Source organism: Rhagoletis zephyria, unplaced genomic scaffold (assembly GCF_001687245.7).
Source record: "Rhagoletis zephyria isolate East Lansing unplaced genomic scaffold, Rhagoletis_zephyria_1.1 Rzeph_scaffold_00171, whole genome shotgun sequence".
NCBI lineage: Eukaryota > Metazoa > Arthropoda > Insecta > Diptera > Tephritidae > Rhagoletis > Rhagoletis zephyria.
In genome coordinates, this window is record NW_016157255.1 from 59,648 (window position 1) to 86,872 (window position 27,225).

At 37.1% G+C, this 27,225-nt stretch overlaps 1 protein-coding gene and 1 pseudogene across 1 annotated transcript; one reads left to right on the forward strand and one right to left on the reverse strand.

The window, feature by feature from the left end:
* Positions 1–964: 964 nt before the first annotated feature.
* On the reverse strand, positions 965–1,452 carry LOC108356186 (ethanolamine-phosphate cytidylyltransferase-like; annotated as a pseudogene).
* Positions 1,453–2,089: 637 nt separating this feature from the next.
* On the forward strand, positions 2,090–2,918 carry LOC108356197 (glycine receptor subunit alpha-3-like). The gene is given in 2 exon segments (XM_017607322.1): positions 2,090–2,739; positions 2,741–2,918. Coding segments are annotated over 2 exon segments (828 nt in total).
* The last annotated feature ends 24,307 nt before the right edge of the window (positions 2,919–27,225 follow it).

The window sequence follows — 27,225 nt, forward strand, 5'->3', positions numbered from 1 at the left end:
CTTTTTATGCCGAGTTGAGTCTTGTCTCAACTCGCGACCTTTAAGTCCCTCATCGAGCGAGCCAACTGACTTGGAGCCTCTAACTCCTGGTCATTTCCTCATAGGCGGTCATTTACTCGCGCCACCGGAATTAGATGTAAATGAAAATCCAGCCTCCATAGTAAATAGGTGGCAGAAATTAAAGGCATTACATCAAACCTTTTGCAGGCGATGGAAGTCAGAACACCTATCTGAACTACAGAAGCGAATTAAGTGGAAACATCCCAAGGAAAATATTAAACCTGGTGACCTGGTCGTCATCAAGGAAGACAACTTAGCCCCAACCGAATGGAGGTTAGGACGAGTTGTCAACGTACACCCCGGTGCCGACAGCAGAGTACGAGTAGTGGACATCTTGACGGAGAAAGGTCAAGTCACTAGACCACTGGTGAAGTTGGTTCTACTCCCGCCATGCAGCGATGGAAACTCGGAGCCAACAACCACCTCGTAAACAACTTTTCATCATTATATCCCACTTCCTTTATCCACGCGATTCCACTCCCTTATATTTGGATGGATCCCACGACTAAGAGTTCATGCTTTAGTTTAGTTTTTTTCTCATTATTAAAAAAAAATACAAAATAAAAAATTTCGGTGATGGTTCTTACCCGGGTCTCCCCGAGTGGATCTGGCTACAAATAAACGACCATCATCAGATCCTAACCCAAAACATCCATAAATTGCACAGTATTTAACTGCGCACATAGAAAATGAATTACAAACCGTGAAAAACTAGCAAGTTTAACAAAAATAAATAAAAAAAATTAAATTGTACTTGACAATATTCAAAGTTCCAACCTTTCTTTAACTTGCTGGTTTTTTACTATGTTTGGTCGAGAGAGATTGTGCCGGTTGGCCCTGCATGCCCAATGATGCTGTCTTACTACTTATTACAAAGAAGAGAGCGCGGTGGTAAGAAAAACGACTAACATTGGGCAGGCAGAGTTAAGCAAATCACGATGATCACCCGCCTAAAATTAGCAATTATAAAACTTAAACTCAGTTCTGTTGTCATTGAGTTTTGGGAATCGATGGGCGTGAAGATGCCGCGTGTCTTTGGTACGGCATATGGATCGATTTTGCCATCATCCAGCGCAATCGGCGTTTGTCCATGGCACACAACGTCGATTTTAAAGGTATCGAGTAGGTCTTCAGTGACACAGTAGGGTGCGCCGATAATCAATTCGTTGACGTACTTACACGCCAGCACGCCTAGCATGCGCTCATGCAAGTTAATGGGATAATTACTGTCTTTGTAGGAGTTCACTACTGGATCCGTATGCAGACCCACCATCAAGAAATCACCCAACTCTTTGGCTTTCTCCAAGAAATCTTAATGACCTTATCACCAAGTGCTTTGGCTTGTCGCAGGGAATTGGCATGACCGAAATATACCATATCTACGGTGACCATATTAACCAATTTAAAATAAAGGACGGATGGGCACCGTAGCCATATCGTAACTCTTCTCCCTTTTTAGTAAAAGATTAGAGTAGCTCGATACTCGCTCGAAACTCGTTCATTGCTCAACTGCTCAAATGTTTGTTCAAAATTTTCAAGTTTTTGAACAATTTCATAAACAAAAGGAAATTTGTAAATTGTATTTGTCAGCAGCTGCTTTCTATTTCATGTTAAATAAATTATATTACTAAATACCAATGTAACAATCTTTGCATTATATATCAATAATTTTAAAAAATTTAAAAAGTTGCTACCAAAAATGTCGATATAAAAAAAAAAAAAAAACATTGCTCAAATTACTTGCAAAAAACTCGAATTGCTCGAGCTCATGCTCGAAAATTTTCGAGTAATGAGCATTGAACAAGTGTGCGAGTACTCGCTGCTCATATACCCGGGCTGTTTGAAAATGTGCGAACAATATCGAGAGCTCTACTTTTTACCACTACCAAATCGTCTCCCGTTATTGTTTTATTAAAACAATATCATTTATTCACTACAATTTCAAATATCTCACTAATAAAATGACGTGAACTAATTTAGTTGTTTCCGAATTTGCATATTTGCAATATATTAACCCAGTAATAACGAAATGGTTACAACTTCATGCCTAGCTGCTGATACCGATTGCCCACCTTTGGATGCTGCCGACAATCTTTCGCAGACGCAATTAATTGAGCGGCTCACACATGGTTGGCGCTACGATCGCCTGGAACGACCAGTTAGCTATACTGAATCAGGTGGTGCCCGCCTACCAATCGATGTTTATGTGCGCGCTTATATATACTTTATGCAAAATTTGGAGGCACATGATTTTCAATTTAAAATACATGTGCTGCTCCAGTTGCGTTTTATAGCTCCACGGTTAACGTTTCGCAACGTAGCACCTAACCGAAGACAACCGATTTTGGGGGAAAAGCAATTACGTGACACGCTCTGGATGCCACATATACTTTTGGCAAATGGAAGGGATTCAAGTCTGCTAGGCACAAATGCAAAAGATATATTGACTTCAATTTCGCTTGATGGCACTGTAATAATCTCATCGCGCGTAAAAGCGACACTTTACTGCTGGATGAATCTGCAGAAATTCCCTTTTGACAAATATCAATGTAGTACTATACTAGAGAGTTGGATGTACAATACCTCGGAACTGGTGTTGCATTGGGAACAAAAGCTGCCAATTACATTTGATCCGGCATTACACTTGACTGAATACGTGCTGAACGGGGTCTGGTCCAATGAATGGTTTACGACATGGCGCTAGTGCTGGAAATTATAGTTCACTTAGCTTTTCCGTGCATTTTACGCGTGAAGTTGGCTTCTATATAATGGATTACTTTTTGCCCTCAATGTTAATTGTAGCCATTTCGTGGGTATCATTTTGGTTACAAGCTGATCAAGCACCTCCACGCAGGTAGTTTCTTGGTTGTACACCATAAATCGAAACACTGAAAATGCATTGAGCGAAAGCTTAGTTTCTGAAAGAGAAATATAAGAAAAAATGCTCAATTACCGAATATGGTAAAGGAAATACAAGGCATACTTATGGGCTGTTTTTGCTTACACGTAAAAGCACATTTAGCGCATTTAGCTCTAAATGCTACTCTAAATGTACATTTATCCATACAAAATTCGTCACCTAAATGCAACTAAATGCAACTCCATTTTTGCATTAAGAATCTAAATGCTAAAAGCAACCCTGTGATCTTCCAAAATTTCCACGATTCGAACATGGTTTAATGAGAAAATGTGGCAACATTGCTTTTTCGCGTATGCAGTTGTTAGCTGCGTTTCAGTGATCGCCCATCGAAATTTCATTTATTATTTTACATTATTTGGAAAAAGAAAAGTTGCACGAATTCAACATCGATATGAAACTGATAGATATCCGGCTCAATAAGTGATCAACTCTGTGGGTTTTATTCCTTTTTAATTGAGGATATTTCAATTGACAGCACCGACAAATGAAAATATACACAAACAAATTTTCGGGTATAGTTAAAACAATTCAAATTTTTGTATTGAACTTTTTGTTTAAAATTTCTTTTTCCCTTTTCAGTAGGGTTTTTTGCACATTATCTTCTCTGTGCGAATTGATCGTGATAGATACGTATCTGAACAAGCGACAGGAACACGGCCGTTTGTCAAAAGCATACGGTTTCGAACTCGCGTAAATGTACATTTGCTAAATGCGATAGCATGAACGCTCTTCGAAAAAATATGTTCGAAAGTGCTAAATGTTGCATTTTAAATGCAGCTAAAACGCTGCATTACACATTTTACTGCTTTACTCCATGTGGCAATCGATTGAATGACTTTTTTGCCATTCAGGAAATCGTAACGTGAGCCGCTGGGTAGAAATGTCAATTTAAGTCTCAGCCTAAAGCCGGAACTACATATTTTTAAGTCTCCGCCTAAAGCCGCAACTACATAACTTCCAGCGGCGCCATCGATTTGTCGTTTATGAAGAATCATTTTTTTTTTCACAGGCTTGTAATGGAAATCAATCGTAAAATTATATTTATTAGTGGCCACTTGGAACCAGACGTAACCATGCATAAATAACGTGAACGCAGTATGTCGGTTAAATTATCGATCTTTGTCGTCAGTCATTTAAGATGGCTATCGATGCAAATATTTTTTTATTGTAATGTCGTGTTCTGATATATACGCACTAATTTTGTCTGTAGATACTCTACATATTTTTGTGCAAAAACAAATTAAAAATTATATTACAATTTTTGGGATATAAGCTACCCTGGCTATTGGCAATGGTCACATACAGTGGCACTTCAACTTTTTATTCGTGCCGCTAGGCAGTTGGGTGTCGATCTTGGCTAAACAAAATGTCTCCAAAGTACAAAGAAAGTTTGTTTGACATTGGCAGAATTTAAGCCAAAAAAAATGAAAAAAAAAACAAAAAAATTTTTTGCGAATGCCCTCAATTTGACACTTTCTCATGATTGCCGTTGAAATTTGTTTAAATTACCATAATGTCGGGTCAACATTTATTTTTTGTCTTCCTGTACAACCCTGCATAGGAAAATATATAGTACCGGTGTGACCCATCAACCAAAATACATGGGTAATTCTGCGTGTACACGTCCCAGTTTCCAGTTTCGATATGCCCAAAAACGCCCTGCTTAGATCGCAAATTTTAAGACTTGCAAAAGGAAAACGAAACTTTCTCGCCGAACTGTTTTACTTTATTTATTTAATTGCTCGCCACCCAACAACAAAAAAAAAGAAATATATATAAATTAACTCAGGCACATAAATAAAAAGGGCGTATTTCAGACAACCATAACCCGCTTCAGTGCAGTAAAGCGAAACGCCGCAAAGAATGCCCATCGCTTCATCGTGCCGTGTCACTTATGCGACGCGAACCACCCAATTAGGGTATGCCCGATTTTTCACGCGAAAACACCTGAAGAAAGGTTAAGAGAAGCGCTACTTGGTCGTTACTGTGGAAATTGTTTAGCCACAGATCACGCAACCGAGCGATGTACCAGCGAAGGACGATGCCGTCGATGCGGTGAGAAGCACCACACTACGCTTCACCTCGGTGAAACGCGACGACCCGCAGAGGAGGTTCAAAAGCCTTGGAGCGCCCAAGTCGAAGAAGAAGAGCGCAACAATTATGAGGCGGCCATCTCGCTATACGCGTCTGATTCTGGAACGGAGACCAGGCCTCTCCGTCCAGATATTGAAGAGGGCGAGATAATCGAGTTCGGAGTGGAGACCCGGCCTCTCCACCTGACTACTGCGAGGGGATCGGAAACTAGGTCTTTCCGACCCCTACTCGAACACGAGCGCGATCGCCAACGGCCACACAAGCGCCAACTGCCCCACAAGCGACAACGTACGCATCAGAGACAGCGAAAGCATCAGCGACAGCAAACGCATCAGCGATGCCAAAGAAATTGCAGAGCGGAAACTCGGCCTTTCCGCCTGCAGCGATCTTCGCACAATTCATCGCCATCCGCACATCAAGATAGACTGGCGACTAGGCCTCGCCAGCTATCACTACCATTTGCGTTCCGTAATGGGCTAACGGCGCAAAACTCCGTTGTAGGGCCAACCCTCCGCCCTATGGTCACTATTCCTCCGACGGCCGTGGTTAAAGTTGAGGCGAGAGGGCGCCTGCATTTAGTCCGCGCTCTTATTGACGTTTGCTGTCCCACGACAGTTGAATCTGCGGATCTGCCCCGCGAGCCACGTCTGGAGCAAACACGAGTCGGCGAGCAAGCAAGCAGTCTCTTATGTCTCCGAGGGAAACACGGCCAGAATAGGCGAGTTGCGGCCCATGCCGTAGTGAGGCCCCACTTTCACCGAGTAGCACCAAGCACCAGCGTAGATCCGACCGTTGCCGAATCGTATGCACATATCCGGTTAGCTGATCCCAAGTTTTACAATTCCGCGCCGATTCGTCTGGTACTCGGAACCGACGTATACGCCGATATTCTGCTACCCGGAATTCTTCCGACCACTTTCGGGCCACTGCTGGCTCAGAGCACCATCTTTGGATGGGTACTCTCCGGAGTCTGCAGAGCCTAGTTTTAAATTGAGTTTTTTTAATTATATCCATCATTTCAAATTGGATTTTATTTATAGTTATAAAAAAAAATAAAATTAATTTTTTGAAGATATGTCGTGAATAAAGTGCATTTGAATGGTAACGTCTATTTCTTTAATTGCCTTTCTCAATTTCTTTCCTGTAGTAGCGACAAAGAAAGAAGGCCGAACTTGATGGACGCTGCCGTCGCTGCTGGAATGCTTATTGGTGTTTCCAGATTTGAAATTTTATTTTTTATTAATATTATTAATAATAATCAACCTCCTCCAATAAACCATGTGCGCCTGGTAGCTGAGACGCAACAGATTTTCTAAATGATTGCTTACCGCAAGGGGGCCGGAATGTTTAGGCCGACAGCCTAAAGATTATTTTTAACACTCTAGTGATCCACCCTAGTGTTAACTTATGTACTCACTTACACAGACATACAAGCTCATATACTTATTACAACCTTCGAGCCGTTAACTAATATCCCGCCGGACAACGAACTTTCGTTAAGTTTCCCCTCAACGTCAGTTATTCCGGCGGTCTAAACTAAAAAACCGCAAATTGTTAACTTCACTTCTTTTCTGGAGATTACTGAGCGAAGACATCAGCTACCAAGCCACATTATATTTACGGAGGTAAATCACTTGTAGAAAATCAAATTAATATTTATAACGAGTATCAATTCATGAATATTAAAAGCACTTGACTAAAACCAAGTTTATTTGTATTTTTTATTCCCAATTCAACATGGTGGACTATCTTGCGCAATCGACTTGAGCCGCAATACAGCCACATTGGCGTTTTCATCGAAAAAATAAAAAATCAAGTAATAATGATTACATATGAGCGTAAAATTAAAATTCAAATATTAATTATTACTTTTAATCTTTATTGGTTAACCTCGAATGTTGGTTGAAATTTAAAATGATATGTATGATATGATATGTATTTTAGCAATTCTGATCTCATTTTCAATAGAAGTTGCCACCACCATCGATAGTTTTCCAGCTATACAGTACAGTAAAAGGATCGACAAGATGTTATAACGTTTAATAACGTCTAAAAATTATACATATATGTAATTTCAAGAATTAAAAACTAATAATTTTTTAATTACCTATATGTATATGTACGTTCCAATTGAAGTACTTTGAATAAGACTGAATTTCGTGGGTACTGAATTACTACTACAGTACTGAATTACTACACTGAATTACTTTCTTCCTCTTTGAATCAAATACACATGATCTCCCTTATTTGCAATAAATACGAAAGTTTGTATTAAATAAAAGAAACAGCTGTTTTTAAATATTTATTTATTCAGTTTGTCTTCGATTTTGATTAACTTTATTTAATAAAACATTTTTTTTTATGAAAAATTTTAAACAAGCGCATCAAAAAAGAGACTTTATTTGGCTTCTTTTATTTCGCTAAGCTCGGTAAGAACGGAGTCCCTTACTTCCGATGGAAAATTTAGCTCCTGAACGGTACAAGGTTCAACGCAATATTCTTCCCTATCAATAACATCTTGTTTATCTATGCAAATATTATGAAGTACACAGCATGCCATTATAGGCTTCGCTGTAGTTTCAACTTCATGAAAATCTAATCGCATAAATTGCCGGAAGCGACGTTTCAACAATCCAAAGGCACTTCAATACACGTGAGTCATGCACTTTACTCGGCACACCAGTGAAAAATATATATAATCTATAAATTTAAAATTTGCATCACATATCCCCTGCATAGTCACGGAAATGGTATCGTGCCTATTTATATATGTTGAGCGAATTTTATGCTTCGGCGCCCTTGTCGAGATGTAAGTTCCATCAATGCAGCCTAATACGTTAGGAAAGCCACAGATTGGTGCAAAAAAAATCGTTTGCTATAATCTCTTTTTCATCAGCACTTTGAGGGAATTTTATGATGCTCGGTGAAAGCTCAAGCAGAAACGGCATAACATTATTTAGCACGTTATGGGCACAAGAATAAGACATATTAAATAGATTGCTAACTTCGCGTATAGTTGTTTTTTACTGCAAAACCTAAATAAGAAAATTATCTACAGTAAATGTATACATATGTACATATAGCAATCATTCAATTCTTACCATAAAAACAATAACACATGCGTGCTTGGCGGTGCTTGTGGTCTCCCCCCTTTGTAATTTCCCCTTACGTGGTAGGAACTGCTTGTATATTTTGCAATTAAATATTCCGCACTTTCACGTTCAATGCGAAAATTTCGTTTAAACTACAAATGCGTAAATATAAAAATATACAGTATATAAACAAGTGGAATTGTTTAGTTATTTGTACAACGATTTTGTGGTGTGGGGCGGAGGAAAAGAGGCGTGGTCCTTCGAACCCGAAGACGAATTAGGATGGTTCACGTTTGGGCACAGCAACCCAAAATCGTTGTACAAATAACAAAACAGTACCCTAAAGAAGCATTGAGCAAAATTATGAAAGGAGTGTTTAGTATTTTTCCCACTAGTTTGAGGGTGGTAAGGGGAAATGCATGGCCGTTCTTCATGAAACTCCCCCCCCTGGATAAAGCGTAAACCAAACTTTACAAAGAAAGTATGCTTCTCTGAAACTTGGTGAGCGAAATACTAATCCGTGCCCATATGAAAAAAATACTTCGCGGCTTGTGTACAAGTTGACTACTTCATCTATAAAGTCCTTTACACCGAGTTTCTCATCATCTGAAGAGGACGACGACTCCAAGAGGTCATTTATTACACTTGTTCCTACAAACAAGCAGCGTTTTTCAATTTGCGCCAACAATTCTCTTCCACCTGTGCCACCAAGAATTTCTGTGTAAGTTACAATACAATCTATTTTACTGAGTTAGGTTATTAAAATTTACAAAGATCCCGGGCAGCTAGAATATTTTAATAATTTTATGCCTAAGCACAAAGTTTGCGTTTTCAATTCACGAGCGTCAAAATGAAATGTCAAAAATGTGCACACTTTATCTGTGCTGCTTTGACGCTGCCGATATATGCGTGCTAAAAAGGGACGAATTTGACAGAATCGTTGTTTGCATGACGCCACACTTGTGCAACTTGTTTACGTTTTTCTTGCAACATTTTTCTTCTTCTTCCATTCTTGCTCACGTTTTGGCATTTCTCTCTCGCAATTGCACCAGTGTGACGTCACGCAAAAGTTATTCTCAAAAATCCTATCTGATCGGCGCAATCTTGTATTCTATCATTCTTGCTATTTTTATGTAATATTGTTATTGATCAGCTGATTGAAAGGGCAATTATCTCCCCCGTCGTTAGCAAAGAGGGCAAAATATGTTGCATTTTCCCATATTTTTAGGGTAACCGTGTGAGAAGAGATAGCTCCGCCCTCTGAAAGATTGCATTCATTTTACAAAAGAACACAGCATTTTAAAGTGGCAGCATCAGGGCAGAATTTTATGGAAAAACGAAAACGCTATTAAGTTGAGGCAACCACGATTTGGTTTGAGAGCGGAACATATTCATGCTTGTGAGCAGCGTTGCCACAGATAAATTTTTTTTCCTACCAAAATTTCATACCATAACCAACCAAAACCTACCAAACATTTTTTCAGCTTTAATATTTTTTTCAATGTCAAATTTATTGAAAACATAGCTAACATAACATTTAGTAAAACTAAAACACAGCTAGTACAATAAAAACAAATTAGCTGCGTATAACGATTCATTTTACTGTACATATTGTACATGTCATTAGATACGAATAAAGACGCGAGCTCAAAATTTGACAGCGAAAAAACACGCGTAAAAAAATTTCAGCGAATAAGAACTCTTANTAAATTTTTTTTCCTACCAAAATTTCATACCATAACCAACCAAAACCTACCAAACATTTTTTCAGCTTTAATATTTTTTTCAATGTCAAATTTATTGAAAACATAGCTAACATAACATTTAGTAAAACTAAAACACAGCTAGTACAATAAAAACAAATTAGCTGCGTATAACGATTCATTTTACTGTACATATTGTACATGTCATTAGATACGAATAAAGACGCGAGCTCAAAATTTGACAGCGAAAAAACACGCGTAAAAAAATTTCAGCGAATAAGAACTCTTAACATAGGCGAGGGCAAAGAAAGACGCGTTAACCTCTTTGATGGAGAAGAAAGACGAAGAAGACTTATTTTCGCGGTCTACTATGTTTGCGAGTATACGAATTCCCCAAAGAGTTTTTCCGGAATGATGTTGAATCCATGTTTACGCGTCTTTTTACTCAAATTTTTTTCACGCATCCTTTTTCGCCGTCAAACACCCGAGCGTCTTTATTCGTGTCAAGTGACTGTATTATTATTATTACATCAGGGTAGGGTGGCCAGATTTTATAGTGACATAATCAGTACAGTTGGGGTCAAAAATCAGTACAAAGCCATAAAAATCAGCTCATTTTTAAGCGTACTTTTTATTATTAACAATATAACAACCAAATAACAGCGCATTAACTTAACAAAAAATAACTAATAGACTTTTAAATACATATAGTATTATCAATATTAAAATTCATTACTTTAAAACAAATCCAAGGTATTACGTATGTATGTACAGCTGTGCTCACAAAAACAGTAGTAAAATGTATTGACAGGTTTTGAAAATTTTTTCTTTCCTTACTTAATTTAAATTTAATTTACTTACTTTAAATTTTTTATAAAAATATAGTTAATTCTATAAAAAAAGACATGTGAGTTGAAGTCTCAAACTTTCTAGAAAATTTATAAAAATTGAGAAAATTAAAAAAAAATTTGCAGCCCATTTATTTTCAGTAGAAGACGAGCTCGAGTCAGAATCTGTCTGCATATTTTAAGCTACAAATTTAAAACATATTTAGTTGGTGTGCTTATTGAATACAACATTCATATCAAAATGTTGACCAAAAGGTATATTACCGAATTATCGCTAAACGAATTTTCGAGTACGAATGAAATTTAATAGAGTTAAATATGTATGCGCAAGTAAAATTACAGGTGATCGAACATCAAAAATCAAAGTAAAGCTACANTATCAAAATGTTGACCAAAAGGTATATTACCGAATTATCGCTAAACGAATTTTCGAGTACGAATGAAATTTAATAGAGTTAAATATGTATGCGCAAGTAAAATTACAGGTGATCGAACATCAAAAATCAAAGTAAAGCTACATATAACATATCCAAGAGTCGGTAGTTTGCACCTTTTCCAAATTTTTAGAACTTACTGTTTAGGCCTCCACGCTAAATCAAATTCTTCAATTAAATTATCGGGTGTACCACCCTAATGTTAATTTAACAGATGCACACACACACACATTCGTATGTGAAACAAAACAAAAAAGAAAAGCTGCACTTTTCCCGTCAGTGCACTTTCGTTCAATTTCCCCTGAAAACGGAACTCTTCAAACCGTTTTGAGGGTTCGACTTCAGTTTTTTAATCTTTAGACTTTCTATTGGATTTTAATCACCAGCGATTACGGACGTTCCGCCAGCACACCACTTCATAACCGAGGTAATATTGTAAGCCCCCTTGAATTTTAATATACATATTAAATAAACCGCCAAACATAATTTTATGTCATTCTAAAATCTGGTGCTTTTGTTTTCTTATTTTTTCAACAAAAAACACTGGTGCACTTATCGAGTTTATACCCACCAAGTCGCAAGGGTTTTTCACTTACATTATTTAATTAATTAATTTATTTAATTATAATCAAAAGATTATCTCTTATTGTCATCTTCTCAGTGTACTTAATATATGTTTAACTCACCGCCACCTTTCATAAGATTTATTAATGGCGAAACCAGCTTTTCCTGCAAATCGTGAAGTTGGGTTGGGTTAAATCCAAACAATTTGTTATTTTGCGAAATACTAGGAATCGAAACAATTGCAAGGTTTAAATTTAATTAATGCTTTCAATCTGCTCACGCGAATGAGTTAAAAACCATTGTTTTGAACATGTAAACCTCAATAAATGTCAATTACACCAATTTACAAAAGTATTTATTAAATGTAAAAATCAGTACAAAATCAGTCCAAACTCAAAAAATCAGTAGATTTTGCGCATCTGGCCACCCTACATCGGGGATACCCGCGTTGCGACCTAAGAAGATATATTGTGCTAAATCCTAATTGTAATCGCTCCAGTATCAGGCTATTTAAAAAGCTCAGCACTTTGGATGATGCCATGTTCCAAATTTCAGATGGATAAGCCAATCCTTGCCCAAGGTGCATCAATCTACTATTCATGCTTCGTGGACAGGCACATAGAATATACTCTGGGGTTTCCTTCACCAGCCCACAGAAATACCCTTTAATTCAATCGGTACGTTAACTTGCAGTGTGCTGTCAGGTAGCCAGTAAGAGTTTTAAGTTCAAGGTATCTTTCGGAGTTCCCCCTGAAAAGTTATGAATCTCTTTCATTGTCTTATTCGCTTCGACTTCCGCCAGTGTGCAGCAATTCCCAGCTAGCTCCTAAGTAGGTCTACAATGTATCCTTTAGATGTACCGCAAAAAGCCTCGGAACTATGCAAACGCATTTGGGCTCCACTCTTTGAAAGACAGTCAGCCCTTTCGTTGCCTTCAAACCCTTCATGTCCCTGAACCCTCCACAGCGGTACGCTATTGTGGGCTCCCAGGTGGTTCAAGAGTTCACAAGCCGTGATGCCGTTTTAAAAGACTCTAAGGCTTCTAACGCTGCCTGAATATCTGACATAATATTTATTCTGACCTCATTTGCCTTCTACGATAAAATTCGCGAACACAGACTTCGATTGCGAAGACCTCCGCCCAGAATATGGTTGGGTACAAGCCCATTGGCAGACTTTCCTGGAATCTTGGTCCAAGTACGCCATAAAGTATATATGGATGTTCGTATTGTATATTGGCAATAATAAGGGTATACGTTTGTACTAAGGAATCATGTTTGCGGCCGCTGTTAAACGAACGCACCGATGAAATATTCATGTAAAAAAAAATTGCTAAAATGTTTAGAGATACATATTTTCTATTTTTCTCAAATAACTATTACTCGTAGTCCCGAAACCTACCAAAATCCAGTCAAGCTTACCAACCTACCAAATGGAAAAAAACCTACCAGTTTTGGTAGGAAAAGCCCATGTTTGGCAACACTGNGTTTTAAGCAAGATCTTAATATATACATATATCTCTTTCATATCACATATCTTCATTTGTTAATTTAAAAAGAAAGGAGATCTCAATGTAGTTTAAATACACTGTTTAAAAAACCAAATTTGATTTATTTAAGGAAATTTTTATGAATTTTACTGAAAATACTTTAAATACACTATAATTTTTTTTGTTTATTTGCGCGTATTAAGGGCCACTTCTTCAGTGCACGGCCGTGGTTTACACTAAGTTTAAACGCCCGATCTGGCTGGTTTAAACTAAGATCAGCCAATCAAATGCCAGCCAGGTGTCCAATTTAAACTCAGTTTACTTAATCTAAGCTTAAACTGGCACTGAAAAACCGGACCTAAGAGAGGTGGCTAAATGGGTCCTTTCGCGACGGCAACGCTGGCACTTCCGCCTGCGAAACTATCGCCAACAGGCGTCCACAGATGTCCCCATCAGCACCACATCCTAACACGCACCCACATCTACACATATTCAACAAAACACTTTGACATTTTACTTATCTACTTACTTTGTACACACACTACACATGTAATACACACACACACTTGAGACAGAAAGAAATGTCAGAAAAAACGTTTGATTTTGTAAAACACATTTGTTAAGATTTTCCGGCGTGCGGACGTGTCCGAACAACTCCGATTTTTTTGAATAAACCTCCTCAAACTTACATTTTAACGGAAAGTTCCCCGTGTCTTTTTTATGCAAAGCGGAAAACGTAAGTGATAAGAGTGATAAGCTACAGTAAAAATTCCATAGACCATAGTGATCCCCTATTCAAGAGGTAACTATTTTCCTCTTTTAATGTGTGCAAATTGGCACACCGCGTAATAAAATTAAACACTGCCTGTTTACTTTAACATACCAAATTTGTCGCAGAGAGCAAAATAACACATAAAATGTTTAAAATAGAGTAAATGTAAGCCCCTAATATTTATTATTTTTAGGAAATGTATTTTTAGTTTAAAAATTTTTCCAACTCTAAACATTTCATGTGTATATTTTAAAGATCTCAAGTTCAAAATCAAATCCTAAACATCTTATACGTATGTATATTTATACAGATTCCTTTTGAAAAATAGATACTTTTCAGTAGTAGTTTTACACACACTTTTTAGAGTGTACAGGTACAAATGTAACATATTAATTACTATTTATTATACTTACTTTACAAAATACTTATGCATAAAAAATATTATTTATAAATTCAAATAACAAATGTTTGATTTTATGAAATATAAAAATATATATACACGTATTCCAAGTCCTTAGGATGGGTTAAATTATGTCTTTTTCTTGAAAATGTTTGGTTTTCTTACAAACTATGAGATGGATACGTAAAAAAAGAAAAATAAATCAGAAAATGGATACATTTTTTTCTTGGTCGGTGATACATTTTCTTGGGACAGCGCGGCAACACTGCTTGTGTGTTTCACCCAGCAAACATTTGGAGTCATAAATGAGTCTTTAAGGAGTCCTATTTCGGAGCAATTACGCTCATAATGAGCTCATTTAATAGTCCGATATGAGTGTGTTTCCCTTCCTACGAATGTCGACTTATATGAGCTTAAATTCATACATCAAATGAGCCTCAATATGAGTCATATTGGACTCTTATTGGCCTCATATACGGCTCATTTTGGACTCTTTTAAAACAAGTTTTGGCCTCATATATGACTCTTTTTGAGACCCTTATCGGCCTCATAAATTGCTACATTCGGACTCTTATTTTAGGTTGCTCTTTGAGTCGTATTCAACTCACTACATTTGCNCGATGAGCGAATCATTTTAGTGGTCGACAAATTCCTTAAAAAAAGGTCTAAAAAGAGCTAAAAAACGTCGTTGTGGCTAAAAATGGTAGCTCAATTTGTATACCTTTCAGGAGCATTAAATGGTATTATAACTTTGGTCCGATGTTTGTAAGAACCAGAATAAGAAGAGATAGACCGATTAAAATGTATACTTAAATGATCAGAGTGTCGAGCTGAGTCGATTTAGCCATGTCCGGCTGTCCGTCTGTCTGTCTGTCTATCTGTCCGTCTGTTTTTATGCAATCTAGTCTCTCAGTTTCCGAGATATCCGGATGAAATTTGGTAGGTGGGTGTATTTTTATAATGTATTAATCATTTGTCGGAACCGGAAGAATCGGACCACTATAACATATAGCTCCCATACAACTGATTGTTCAGATATGAGATTTTTCGTTATAACTTCTCCATTTATGCAGCTAGGAACATGAACTTTTAAAATACTTCCACCCATTATTAACAGGAAACTTAGAGTGAAAATTACAAAGATCGGGTCACTATAACCTATAGCTCCCATACAACTGATTGTTCAGATATGAGATTTTTCGTTATAACTTCTCCATTTATGCAGCTAGGAACATGAACTTTTAAAATACTTCCACCCATTATTAACAGGAAACTTAGAGTGAAAATTACAAAGATCGGGTCACTATAACCTATAGCTCCCATACAACTGATTATTCAAGTATAAGATTTTACGTTATAACTCCTCCATTTAAGTAGCTAGACACATGCACTGTTGTCACTTAATATCAAAAGAATACTTTCAGTGAAAATAGCGACGATCGGGTCGCTATAACCTATAGCCTCCATACAACTGATTGTTCAGATTCGAGATTCTTTGTTATAACTTCTCCATATATGCAGCTAGAAACATGAAATTTCGCAATATTTTCACTAATTAGCAACAGAAAATTTACAGTAAAATTAACAAAGATCGGGTCACTGTAACCTATTTATATCCTCCATACAACTGATTGTTCAGATATGTGGTTTTACTATAAAACTCCTTTATTTTGACTGCTAAAACAGATAAATTTCGTAAGCCATTCTATAAATAATAACACAAAGTCTACTGATAAAATTGCCAAAATCTATGCTATATAAGCTTTATCTCTTATACCTCTGATTGTTCGAATACCAGTTATTACGATATATCTCCTTTATGTAGGAGTCTAAACCCATTAAATTGTGTTACCGGTTTACATACCGATCACACAGTAGTGAAAATTACTTAGATTGGTGCTATATAAGGTATATCTTCCATACCTCTGATTGTTTAGATATGGGTTTTCATATATATATCTCCTCTATCTATGTATTCTGTAAATATATAAATTTTTTCAGATGCAGTAATCTGTTAAAGTAAAATTTTCAGATGTTCATGAAAGGTATGAAGCCTTCGGCATTGCCAAAGACAGCGCTGCTGTTACTTGTTTTACTTAGATATACATATATGTATAAATATTCATGCAAACATTTTCAATAAGTAATGGTATAGAAAAACAATGAACTCTGAAAAAAGCTAATATTTTATCCAACCAAAAAACTTTTTGTATAAAAGGGGAAATATACGACACCAGCTTGCTGGCTCCATCAAGTGATTGTACCATGCGGCTCGAAGCATATAACTTACCAGCATGCGGTGCAATATTTGTTTCTTTACAAATGAGGTCCAGGAAAGATCGAAATGATTAAAGCCGAAATTTCATAAATTTTCGACCATTTTGTTAAACATTGTTTTTTTTTTTTTAAATTCATAACTGCAATATCGTGAACTTAATCTTCCAAAAACACGGCTAATTAGCTAATTTCGCCACACACGACACCAGCATGCTGGTACAATAATAAAATTTTCAAACAGTTTTTGAAGTCGCACCAGCAGCTGGTACAATAACACCAGAAGAACATACATGGTCAATCGACTTGATGGGCCATTTAACAAATTAAGCATATATTAAAATGTAAGGAACATACAATACATATATGTATATATATCAGTCTTTCTTAGTTTNAAAACACGGCTAATTAGCTAATTTCGCCACACACGACACCAGCATGCTGGTACAATAATAAAATTTTCAAACAGTTTTTGAAGTCGCACCAGCAGCTGGTACAATAACACCAGAAGAACATACATGGTCAATCGACTTGATGGGCCATTTAACAAATTAAGCATATATTAAAATGTAAGGAACATACAATACATATATGTATATATATCAGTCTTTCTTAGTTTAAAACTTCATCTCTTACATAAATGAAAAAAAAAATATTAGATGCTTATGTTTAATTTATATACAACTTTTTCATGCCAAGTATGAACAAATTCTCCAAAGGGCTGGGGGCAATTTTAAATTTACTTATGTGGTCAAAAAAATTATCCACCAAAGGCTAAAACGGCAACACTGATACACATAGTCCCACTCATGATAAAAACATAGCAAGGTAGAACCGATCTCTCAATTTGTCGGCCATGATTTTTTTTTTAAGTTTGCCAACATTTTAAAATCATATAAAAGTGAAAATAAAAAATTGAAATTGTTCGAAATTGTTGTTGCTTGAGATTGAAAATGAAAATGTGTGTGTGAGTTTGTGAGTAAATTTAAAAATTAAATTGTTTGGAAACGTCAAGAACTTTAAAAGTGACTCTCAGCGGTTCTACCTTACTATATTTTTATCATGGTCCCACTTATTGAATCGTTTGAATGTGCTAGTATGCCGACCATTCAGTGTTGCCACAAAAAAAATACCAAATTCCTCAAAAACAAATGAGAAATCCTCAAAATCCGAACAAATTACTCAACATTTTCTTATTACAGAAATGAGTATGAGTACTGCATACTATTTACAGGTACTTAGTATAAAAATTAATTACATTCTCCAATTCAATTGGTACATTTGTTCTTGCGGCTCAAACAAAGTATCACCGTTATTTTTATGCCTTGCTTTGTACATAATATTGCTGCAACTACATATATCAGTGCTCAATCCGGTCCTCAAGTCAAGTCATATTTTTAAGCTACTAAATATACGTTCTACTGAAGCATTAGATAAGTGCTATATTAGTAATGTAGATATAATTTTTTTTTTAATTGGGAAACTTATATGAACCTGAAGAATCTTTTAATTAAAAAATTTGTTTCTATAATTTTCTGGATCTAATGAAAAATCAATATGAATGAGTAAAAATTCCTGAAGTGGCCCCCTAAATTTTCACAAAGTAACAAATATTGCAATAAGTATTTGCATTTCTTAGCTTGAGTATCCACAAATACATCAGCAAAATATTTCGCCAGTATTCGATTTTTTATATACTTTTTTTTTAATTTAATATTTATGCACCTTATTTTTGTAATAATTATTGCGACCAAAGTTTTCATGCGATTTTCATGAAACTTTGTGAGTACATAAAAAACTAGTTTTCTTAAAACTGGTAGGATTTTTTTTTTAGTTTTTATTTTTTTAAATTTTTTTCAAACTTTTTATTTTTTAAATCATTTTTTTTTTTAATTTCTCCTAGTGATTTTAATCACGTTTAGGTGTCAAAATGTACCTTACAATATCTTTTGCTAATGTGCTCAAAAAAATTTAGATATAAATTTTTTTTAACATATGCCAACCACTATTTGTGTACTAATATCACAGGTTTACAAAAAATAGTGTATGCATATTAAAAGAAATCTATATATCCCTATGTTATTCGATACGCTGAATGCAAATCCGAGGTCCGTTAGCCTCCATCACGTCAGGTGCGTGGTCAGTTGAAGGTCGGGAAAATTATTGAATAAACCTGAAAACTCATATATATGGGGCTTTAGCCTCGCACGAAGTTTAAAGCTTGGATTTATGCGGGGTTTGCTGAAGAAACACTATATTAAAAAAAAAATAATAATTAAAAGTCAAATGAGTGAGTGTCAAATCAATCAGTTTTTGAACAATCGGTCGTGTTTGCATGTTTAATGTATAGAAAATAATGGTTCGACCTGATAAATGTTGTAATCCGCTGCGTAAAAAAATAACCATTGTAAGGAACATTTTGACACCTAAACGTGATTAAAATAACAACGAGAAATTAAAAAAAAATTTTTTTTTTTAAATAAAAAGTTTGAAAATTAAAAAAAAATAAACATTAAAAAAAATCCTACCATTTTTCAGAAAACTGGTTTTTTTACGTACTCACAAACATTCATGAAAGTTGCATGAAAACTTTGGTCGCAATAATTATTACAAAAATAAGGTGCATAAATATTAAATTAAACAAAAAAAGTTTATAAAAAAATCGAATACTGGCGAAATATTTGTCTTATGTATTTGTGGATACTCAAGCTAAGAATTGCAAATACTTATTGCAAAATTTGTTACTTTGTGAAAATTTAGGGGGCCACTTCAGGAATTTTTACTCGAATATTCTTATGATCGAACAATGCGCGTTCTCGCCATTCGTTATCGAGATTTTGAAAGTTCAAAATAAGTTCAACAAGTAAGGAAGTCTAAGTTCGGGCGGAGCCGAACATTAAATACCCGGCGCAAGTATTAAATATATGTTTTTCACCTTTCCGAAAACTCCCGCTACATGGTGGTTTTACCCCTATTTTAAACACCTTTGATAGGACGTTCAGTTAGATATAACGAGATTAACTTATATAGTCATATGTGGGCGGTATCACGCCCATTTTCCAAAATTTCAAATAATGTTACTTCTTTCCAAGGGATTGTTGTTAGTATAAGTTTTGAGTAAATAAGCGTCCTTAAATTTCGAAATATTCAAGTTTCAAGCATTTCTGAAATTTACCGTTATATGAAAAGTGGAGGTAATTTTAGTCCGATTTCAATAATTTTCAACATTTTGCTTTTATGTGGCAGGAACAATAACCATACCGAGTTTGGTACAAATTAGTAAAACGGTTACCGAAATACATAAGTGTGATCCTAAGTGGGCGGTGCAACGCCAATTTTCCAAAATTTTATCATAAGCGTATGTCTTGGTAAAGAGTTATTGCAAGCGTCAGTCACCGCTTAATCGATTTCTCTTTACATTCTGATCATTTATGTATACATTTGTCTATATCTATCTCGATTCGTTTTGCCTGTTACAAACAACCGTTATTTGTTTTTTCCAACAACCACATGATCAAATGAATTGCAGCGGAATAGCTGCGCTTGATTGTAGTTGGCTTAGCAAAGTGAAATAGTGTAAATAAGCAACAAGAATTAACAAGGCAAACTTAGCACAGTGCGTAGGCAACTGGCTGAGTCAGTGGTGATCGTCGGTTCGAATCCTACTGAAAGAAGTCTGATGAGGAAATGTGGTGATTTCCGAAATAGCTATCACTTCTACCATTTTTTCAAATTATTGTTGCTTTTCCACAACAAGTTTTCACTAAAAACGGCTTCAAGCTCATAAAAATTGTTGAATAAAAAACCGTTATGTGAACAAAGTTATAATACCCAGTGCACAAGTGCGCTCGGGTATAAAAATAACGATGGAATGACCAAAATTATCGATAAAATTTTGAATATTTAGCAGCAAATGCACATGTGCTTAAGAGCGAGAAACACCACACAAGCGTCTTGACAAACCAAGCGAAATATCCCTTTGCTTTAAGCTATTTATGTTATGTATGGAGGTGTTTGAAGGCTTGACAAGCCGTTTGAGGGAAATGTGAACAAAAATCAAATTTTTTTGATTTTCTGGTCGCCATGTTGACGTTTGATCAAACCGCTTAGGTCGTGTATGGTAAGATCGCCTCACTCGCAACTTAATTTTCACCAAATGCCGATGCAAGAGAACGAGTCATGTTTGCATGGTGTATGGCGAAATGGGAAAAGTAGGTTTGAAGAATGTTTGACAAGCCGCTTGTGTGGTGTATTTCGCTCTTTATAAAACTTCGGAAAGCTTTTTGCTCAAAAATTTGCAGAGCGATTTAACCACTCTGTCATGTAAAACATGGTTGCATTAGTTATATGCAAATATATCAAAAGAAAATTCCTCAAAATAAAAATCCTCAAAAAATACTCAAGCTCACCCGAAATTCCTCACGTTTTGAGGAATTACTCTCAAAGTGGTCACACTGCGAACATTGCATAAAAAACGATTCAATGAATAACAGCCAATTTCACGAAAGCAATTTAAATGAAAAATGACTTTAATTTTTGGAATCTTATATGGAAATTGACAGAAAATAAAAAATCATTTTCAACTTAAATTGCTGGTGAAACCGGCTTTAAGACTGTATGCGTGGAAATCATTGCTCCGCTCAGTGTTGTCACTTCAGAACAGTGTTGCCATTTTAGTCGTTTTCCGGATAGATTTAGCCGGTTGCGAAAGAAAACAGCCCGAGAAATTTCGGTTTAGCCGGCAGCCGATTTGTTAGCCGTTTTGTACAAAAAATTTAGCCGATTTTGCTATTTGCCTTGTTTACTTAAAATTCAAATGCATATATAAATATGTTTCAATTTTTGACTAAGAGACCCAAAATCTGTTAGAAATGGCTACTAGCCTTATCGCGGAGAAAATTTTCTTGTCAGGCAGGGTTATATAAAATTGTTCCGATTTCGATTATTTTTATTTTAAACGAATATATTTTTTCGAAAGAAGACCGTTGCGGTGATTTTCTTCATAAAATGTTTGTTATGAATGTCTTAAATTTAAGTGTGAAGTTTTATTCGTCTTCTTCTTTTTTTGGCGCTGTTACCGCCCTGCAGCAAATCAACCTGGTTCAGAACTTGCGCTGAGCTAGCCTGAAAAGGGACGGTACTGGTTCTTCATCTATCCCAACTCAATGCTTGCAACTGTCTTTTTTAACATGGCGATGTCCTACGAAGTGACAATTGTCACCCTCTGCAGAACTTTTGAACTTGTTCTGAGCTGACTCTGGCTTAGATGGTTCTGATACAGTTCATATAACAACAGTTCTTAGATAGTTCAAAAAGGGTCACCTCCGGGCTAAAAAAAATGTGGTTAGTTTTGAGCTGGTTCTAATAAGTATAGTATAGAGCCTCTTCTTTAAATAAGCACGCATACAATTGTGTAAATAAAAATACTTCATTATATGTTTCAAGAGCTATTTGTTTTGAACTAATTTACTTTTTGACGCAAACTATGCTTTAAATTTAGGAACATAAAGTGTCAATTATTCCTTTATTTTATAAAACCGTTATTCTTAAAAATAATTTATATTTGTTACGTATAATGGGTATTTCTGGGATACCTATAATTAAAAATCTGAACTAAGTCGTGTCAAAAAATGAGAAAAACGGTGATATATTGAACGATTATTTGTGATAACTCAGCGTTAAATTGCATTAAATATATTGAAATGTAATACATAGACTTTCCGGCATCTCATAAGAAATATAGAATTTTGAATATTCACAATAGTTTTCATGCTAAATATTTTTCGTATATTTTTTATTTAAGGATGGCTCATAAGTATTATAACATAAACAAATAAATTCACGTTTCTAACTGTGTTGGAAATTTAGTAGAATTCTAGAAACTGTTATAAAAACTTCAATATTTTAAATCAGAGTTTATAAGTATGCAGTTCTATAGCCCATTAAATTTTAGTATAATTAATCGCGCTGATTTTTTATAACTCTTTACGCACGCTCTCGAAGGCATTCTCCTATTTAAATATTTTCATTTAAGATGCAAGATCACACTTTACTACACTAAAATTTTAAGGGCTACAAAACAGAATACTCGAAATATTTATAAAAATATCTGATTAAAAATTTGAAATTTTGAAGACAGTTTTTAGAGTTCTATAAGTTTGCAGCACAGTTAGGAATTTGAATTTAAATGGTTTATGGAGTATGAGACATAGTACTTAAATAAAAACTAAACGAAAAATATTTAAAATGAAGAACATTGGAAATAAAAAAAAAATCAATGCATAACTACACATTTCGGAGGCTTAGTGATACACGTATGTACATTATCGTTCATATGAATGTAGGATCGCCGACACCAATAAAACAACTTAATGTGTTTTAATTAACAATTTATTAAGAGTTTTTAAAAAGCACTTAGCCTATACCGTCCGAGCGTGATAACCGTCGCGCAACTAGTGTGTAGTTGAAGTTTTTCTCGTCGCTGTCTAGTCCTTCGTCATGTCGCCTTTTCAGTCCGTTCCCCTTTCACCACACTCAGGGTCGCAATCGTCCGTCGGCTTATAGTGCGTTCTCACTGTCCTACATTCGGCCAACCTGACTTATCGTTTGGCCTCAAACGATGGCTCCCACTTCTTCATAAACTCAGCGACCGTAGTTGTTCGCTTGGGGCCCTCGCCCTCGCCGATCTTCTGCACTTCGTAACGATCGTGGGGAAGTATTTTGAGAACCTTGTATGGTCCGAAGAATTTAGGGCGAAGTCTTAAGGTGCTTCCGAATTGAGTTCGCTTAATGGCTACTAATTCGTTCACCCGGTATTTCGTTACTTCCTTTCTTTTGGAATCAAAGCGTTTACGGTTTTCTTTTTGAATTTTTGCGATATTTGTATGTGCTTCCCGTCGTGTGTTTTCTCTTTCTCTGTCCAGTTCGTCGATTGTCTCATTTTCCAGGAATTCGTTCAACTCCGGCGTAGTTTTTTGTTCTCATTTCGACTCCAGTCAACAGTCTAAAAGGCGAAATTTTTGTGCTCCGGGGAGGCGTGTTGTTAAGTGTCTGTTGTACTTGTTCCAAATATTTGTACCAGCTCGTTGGTGTTTCCGAACACAGCTTAGTTAGCATTGGCGTGATAATTCGGTGGATTCGCTCCACTTGGCCGTTGCCCCTTGGCACCCCGTGGCGATTAGTAGGTGCTGAATGGACTCGCTTTCACAATACGTTTTGAATGCGTGTGTAGTGAAAGCCGCACCTCTGTCCGAAATTATGCGTTTCGGGTTCCCGAAGATAGAAGATTGTCTTTTCAGCTTATCGACTACTTCATCTACGCCCGTACTTCTTGTCGGATAAAGCCACACGAATTTCGAGAAAGCGTCGATTACTATGAAAATGTAACTATACCGCTTGCTGGTTTTCTCCATCGGCCCTACGTGGTCTACGTGGAAAGTTCCCAGCGGTCGGTCCTCTTTGCATATAGGCTCCAAGAAACCTTCTGCTTTACCGGCCTTCGTTTCCGCAATTATGCATTGGATACAGCTTCTAACAATTTTCGCTACCTTGCCGGTTATCTTTGGGATATAAAATGTTTTTTCTACTTCCTCCTGCGTTTTTTTGACGGCAAAGTGTCCCTGATTATGTGCGACTCTAATTATCTCTTCCTCCATTTGAGCAGGTACTACCAAAAGTTCCTTAGCGGGATCTTTGTATAGTAAACGTTGCTTCATATAAAAATCTACGTAACCGTCCTTTCCCAATATTGTTACCACAGCCCGTACCCATTCGTCCNATCTGTAACTTCTCTACAACGTCATCAATCAAGGGCATGGGAAAATGGTCTTTCATGATTTTCTCATTTAAGCGCCTGTAGTCGGAGCATAGTCTCTTGCAGCCGTCTTTCTTTGACACGAGAACTATTGGAGAAGCATGCTCTGATAGANATGCTTAGGGCGTCGACATGCCTCATTTTGCTACCCGATCGATGCTCTATCTCGTATGTGAAATCCTGCAGGAAAAGAGCCCAGCGCGATACTCGCACTGGAACGTCTTTTTCCCGCATCGTCATAGTGAACGCGTTTCAATCCGTTATAATTTTGAACGGAATACCCAGTAAGCATACGCGCCATTTCTTTAACGCTGAGACGATCGCGAGGACTTCGAGTTCGTACGAGTGAAAACGCTCTTCCACTGGCGTGGTTTTCCTGCTCATGTACTGTATAGGGTGAAACTGGCGGTCTTCGCTATCTCTTTGAAGGAGTACAGCCCCGTAACCGTACATAGATGCATCGGTATGCACCTCAGTGATGGCTTTAGGGTTATACAAGCGTAGTACTGGCGTGCTTGCTAAAGCCGCTTTTAGCTGTTGGAAAGCTATTTCCTGCCCTTCACCGAAAACAAACTTTTCTCCCTGACGCAGAAGATCTGACAACGGTTTGGCGACCACAGCATATCCGTCAATGAAGCGTCGAAAGTAGGAGGTTAGGCCCAGAAATCGTTGGACTCCCTTACGATCTGACGGTGCTGGGAAACTTTCGACTGCCAGAGTTTTCGCTTTCGACGGCCTAATCGTTCCACCCTCAACTATATAGCCTAAGAAATCTACCTTCTCCATGAGAAACTGGCATTTCTTCCACTTAATACGCAAATTATAGTCTTGTGCCCTGTCTAAAACAATCTTTAATTTGGCGAGACCTTCATCTTTATCCTTGGAGGGTATGATGAGATCGTCCATGTATGTCACTAATATACCATTTTCTAGCAGATCTCGAAATACCGCTAGTATGTATCGCGAGAATACGGCAGGCGAGTTACATATGCCGAAAGGGACGTAGAGGAACTCGTATTGACCTTGGTGGGTTACGAAGGAGGTATACCGCCTTGATGCTTCCTCCAGAGGAACATGGAAAAATCCATTCATCAAGTCCAGAGTTGTGAAGACGCGTGCAATCTGTAACTTCTCTACAACGTCATCAATCAAGGGCATGGGAAAATGGTCTTTCATGATTTTCTCATTTAAGCGCCTGTAGTCGGAGCATAGTCTCTTGCAGCCGTCTTTCTTTGACACGAGAACTATTGGAGAAGCATGCTCTGATAGACTATGTTGGATTATCCCATCCCTCAACCACTCAGCCACTTGTTCCTCTACGATGCACCTATTGGCGTATGACATACGCCTTGGCCCTTGATACAACCGGACATCGTCGATCAGAGAAATCTTCATTTTGACGGGGGATTCCCTAACTTTACGCGGGCTGTACTTCTGAATTGAAGTTTTTATTTTCAGCGCTTCTACCCTACTGAGGTGTGATAAGTCAACCTCGACATCGTCTTCCTCTACGGCATTTAAAGTTAGGCACAAATTCCTAAATTCCTTTAGAAGCTCCAACTCGTTACTACTACCTGCACTTTCCGCGATTTCCGATGCTTCTGCTATACTTTTTTGCCTGAATTCGACGTTATCTTCGGTCACAATTAAATCTGCCTGCTTGAGCACGCTATTACCAATGATGGCTTCGTATACGATATCGCGTTCCCTAACCACATTAAACACTACGTCCAGTTCTATTCCATCAACCTGTAGCTTTACTTCGAAACTTCCCAACGTACGCAAGGCACTATTGCCGATACCTCTTAGCTCATGTCTCTCGTTGGACAGATCAATGTCACCCAGCATCATTAACACGTCGTAGCGTATCAAACACAAGTCGCACCCCGTGTCCAACAAAGCAGAAAACGAATAGTTGTTGCACGTCAAATCTTTAAAGATTACGCAAGCTGCCGATCTAGCCCCCTGTATTGCTTCCAACGTGTTTACCCTTGCGTTTTCTTGTTTCGGCTTGCTTTGTCTTTTTGGACAATCGAAAGCACGATGCCCTGGTTGATTACATTCGAAACAAGTCGCCCTTTTTTGGCAATTTCGTGCTAAATGACCCCTAGCCCCACACTGAAAGCAATGTCGCGACCCGCTTTGTTGAGAGTTTGAAGGATTTTTATCTTTCATTTCACGGTTATTATGTACTGGCTTTGAACTAGGTTGAGGCCCGGGACGTACCTTTTCATAAATTTCGATTTGTTCTTTTAGCTCTGAAATAGTTTTCGCTTGATAAAGGTTTCTTTTATTTGTTCTACTATCCGGAATACCTTCAACGAAGTATTCTATTAAGCTTCTTTCATCTAAATCTACTGGTTTGCCAATTTCCATTAGGCTGTACAAAAATTGGCGATAACTTTCATTTGGACGTTTGTGCCGATTTCGAAGCAATCGATGCACGTCAATTGAGGCGGCTGCCGTGCCAAATTACTGTTTCAGCGATCGCTTTAATGAGCCCCAACTCGCTATACCCCGCTGACTGCGGATAAAAATCTTTGCCGCCCCCTTCAGCAGTTCCTTGCCGTAGATATATTTTTGTAGGTCGTCCCACTGTACGGCCAATGGATTGTCCTCGAACTCTTCGAGCCACTCTTCAATGGATGGGTGGCCAAAACCACAAAACGTTTTTAGTGACCCCTCGATGTCACGAAATGTGAACGACGGACGCGAGCTACCCTCATTTGGCGATACATAGCTTTGAACCGAATCGCTATCCT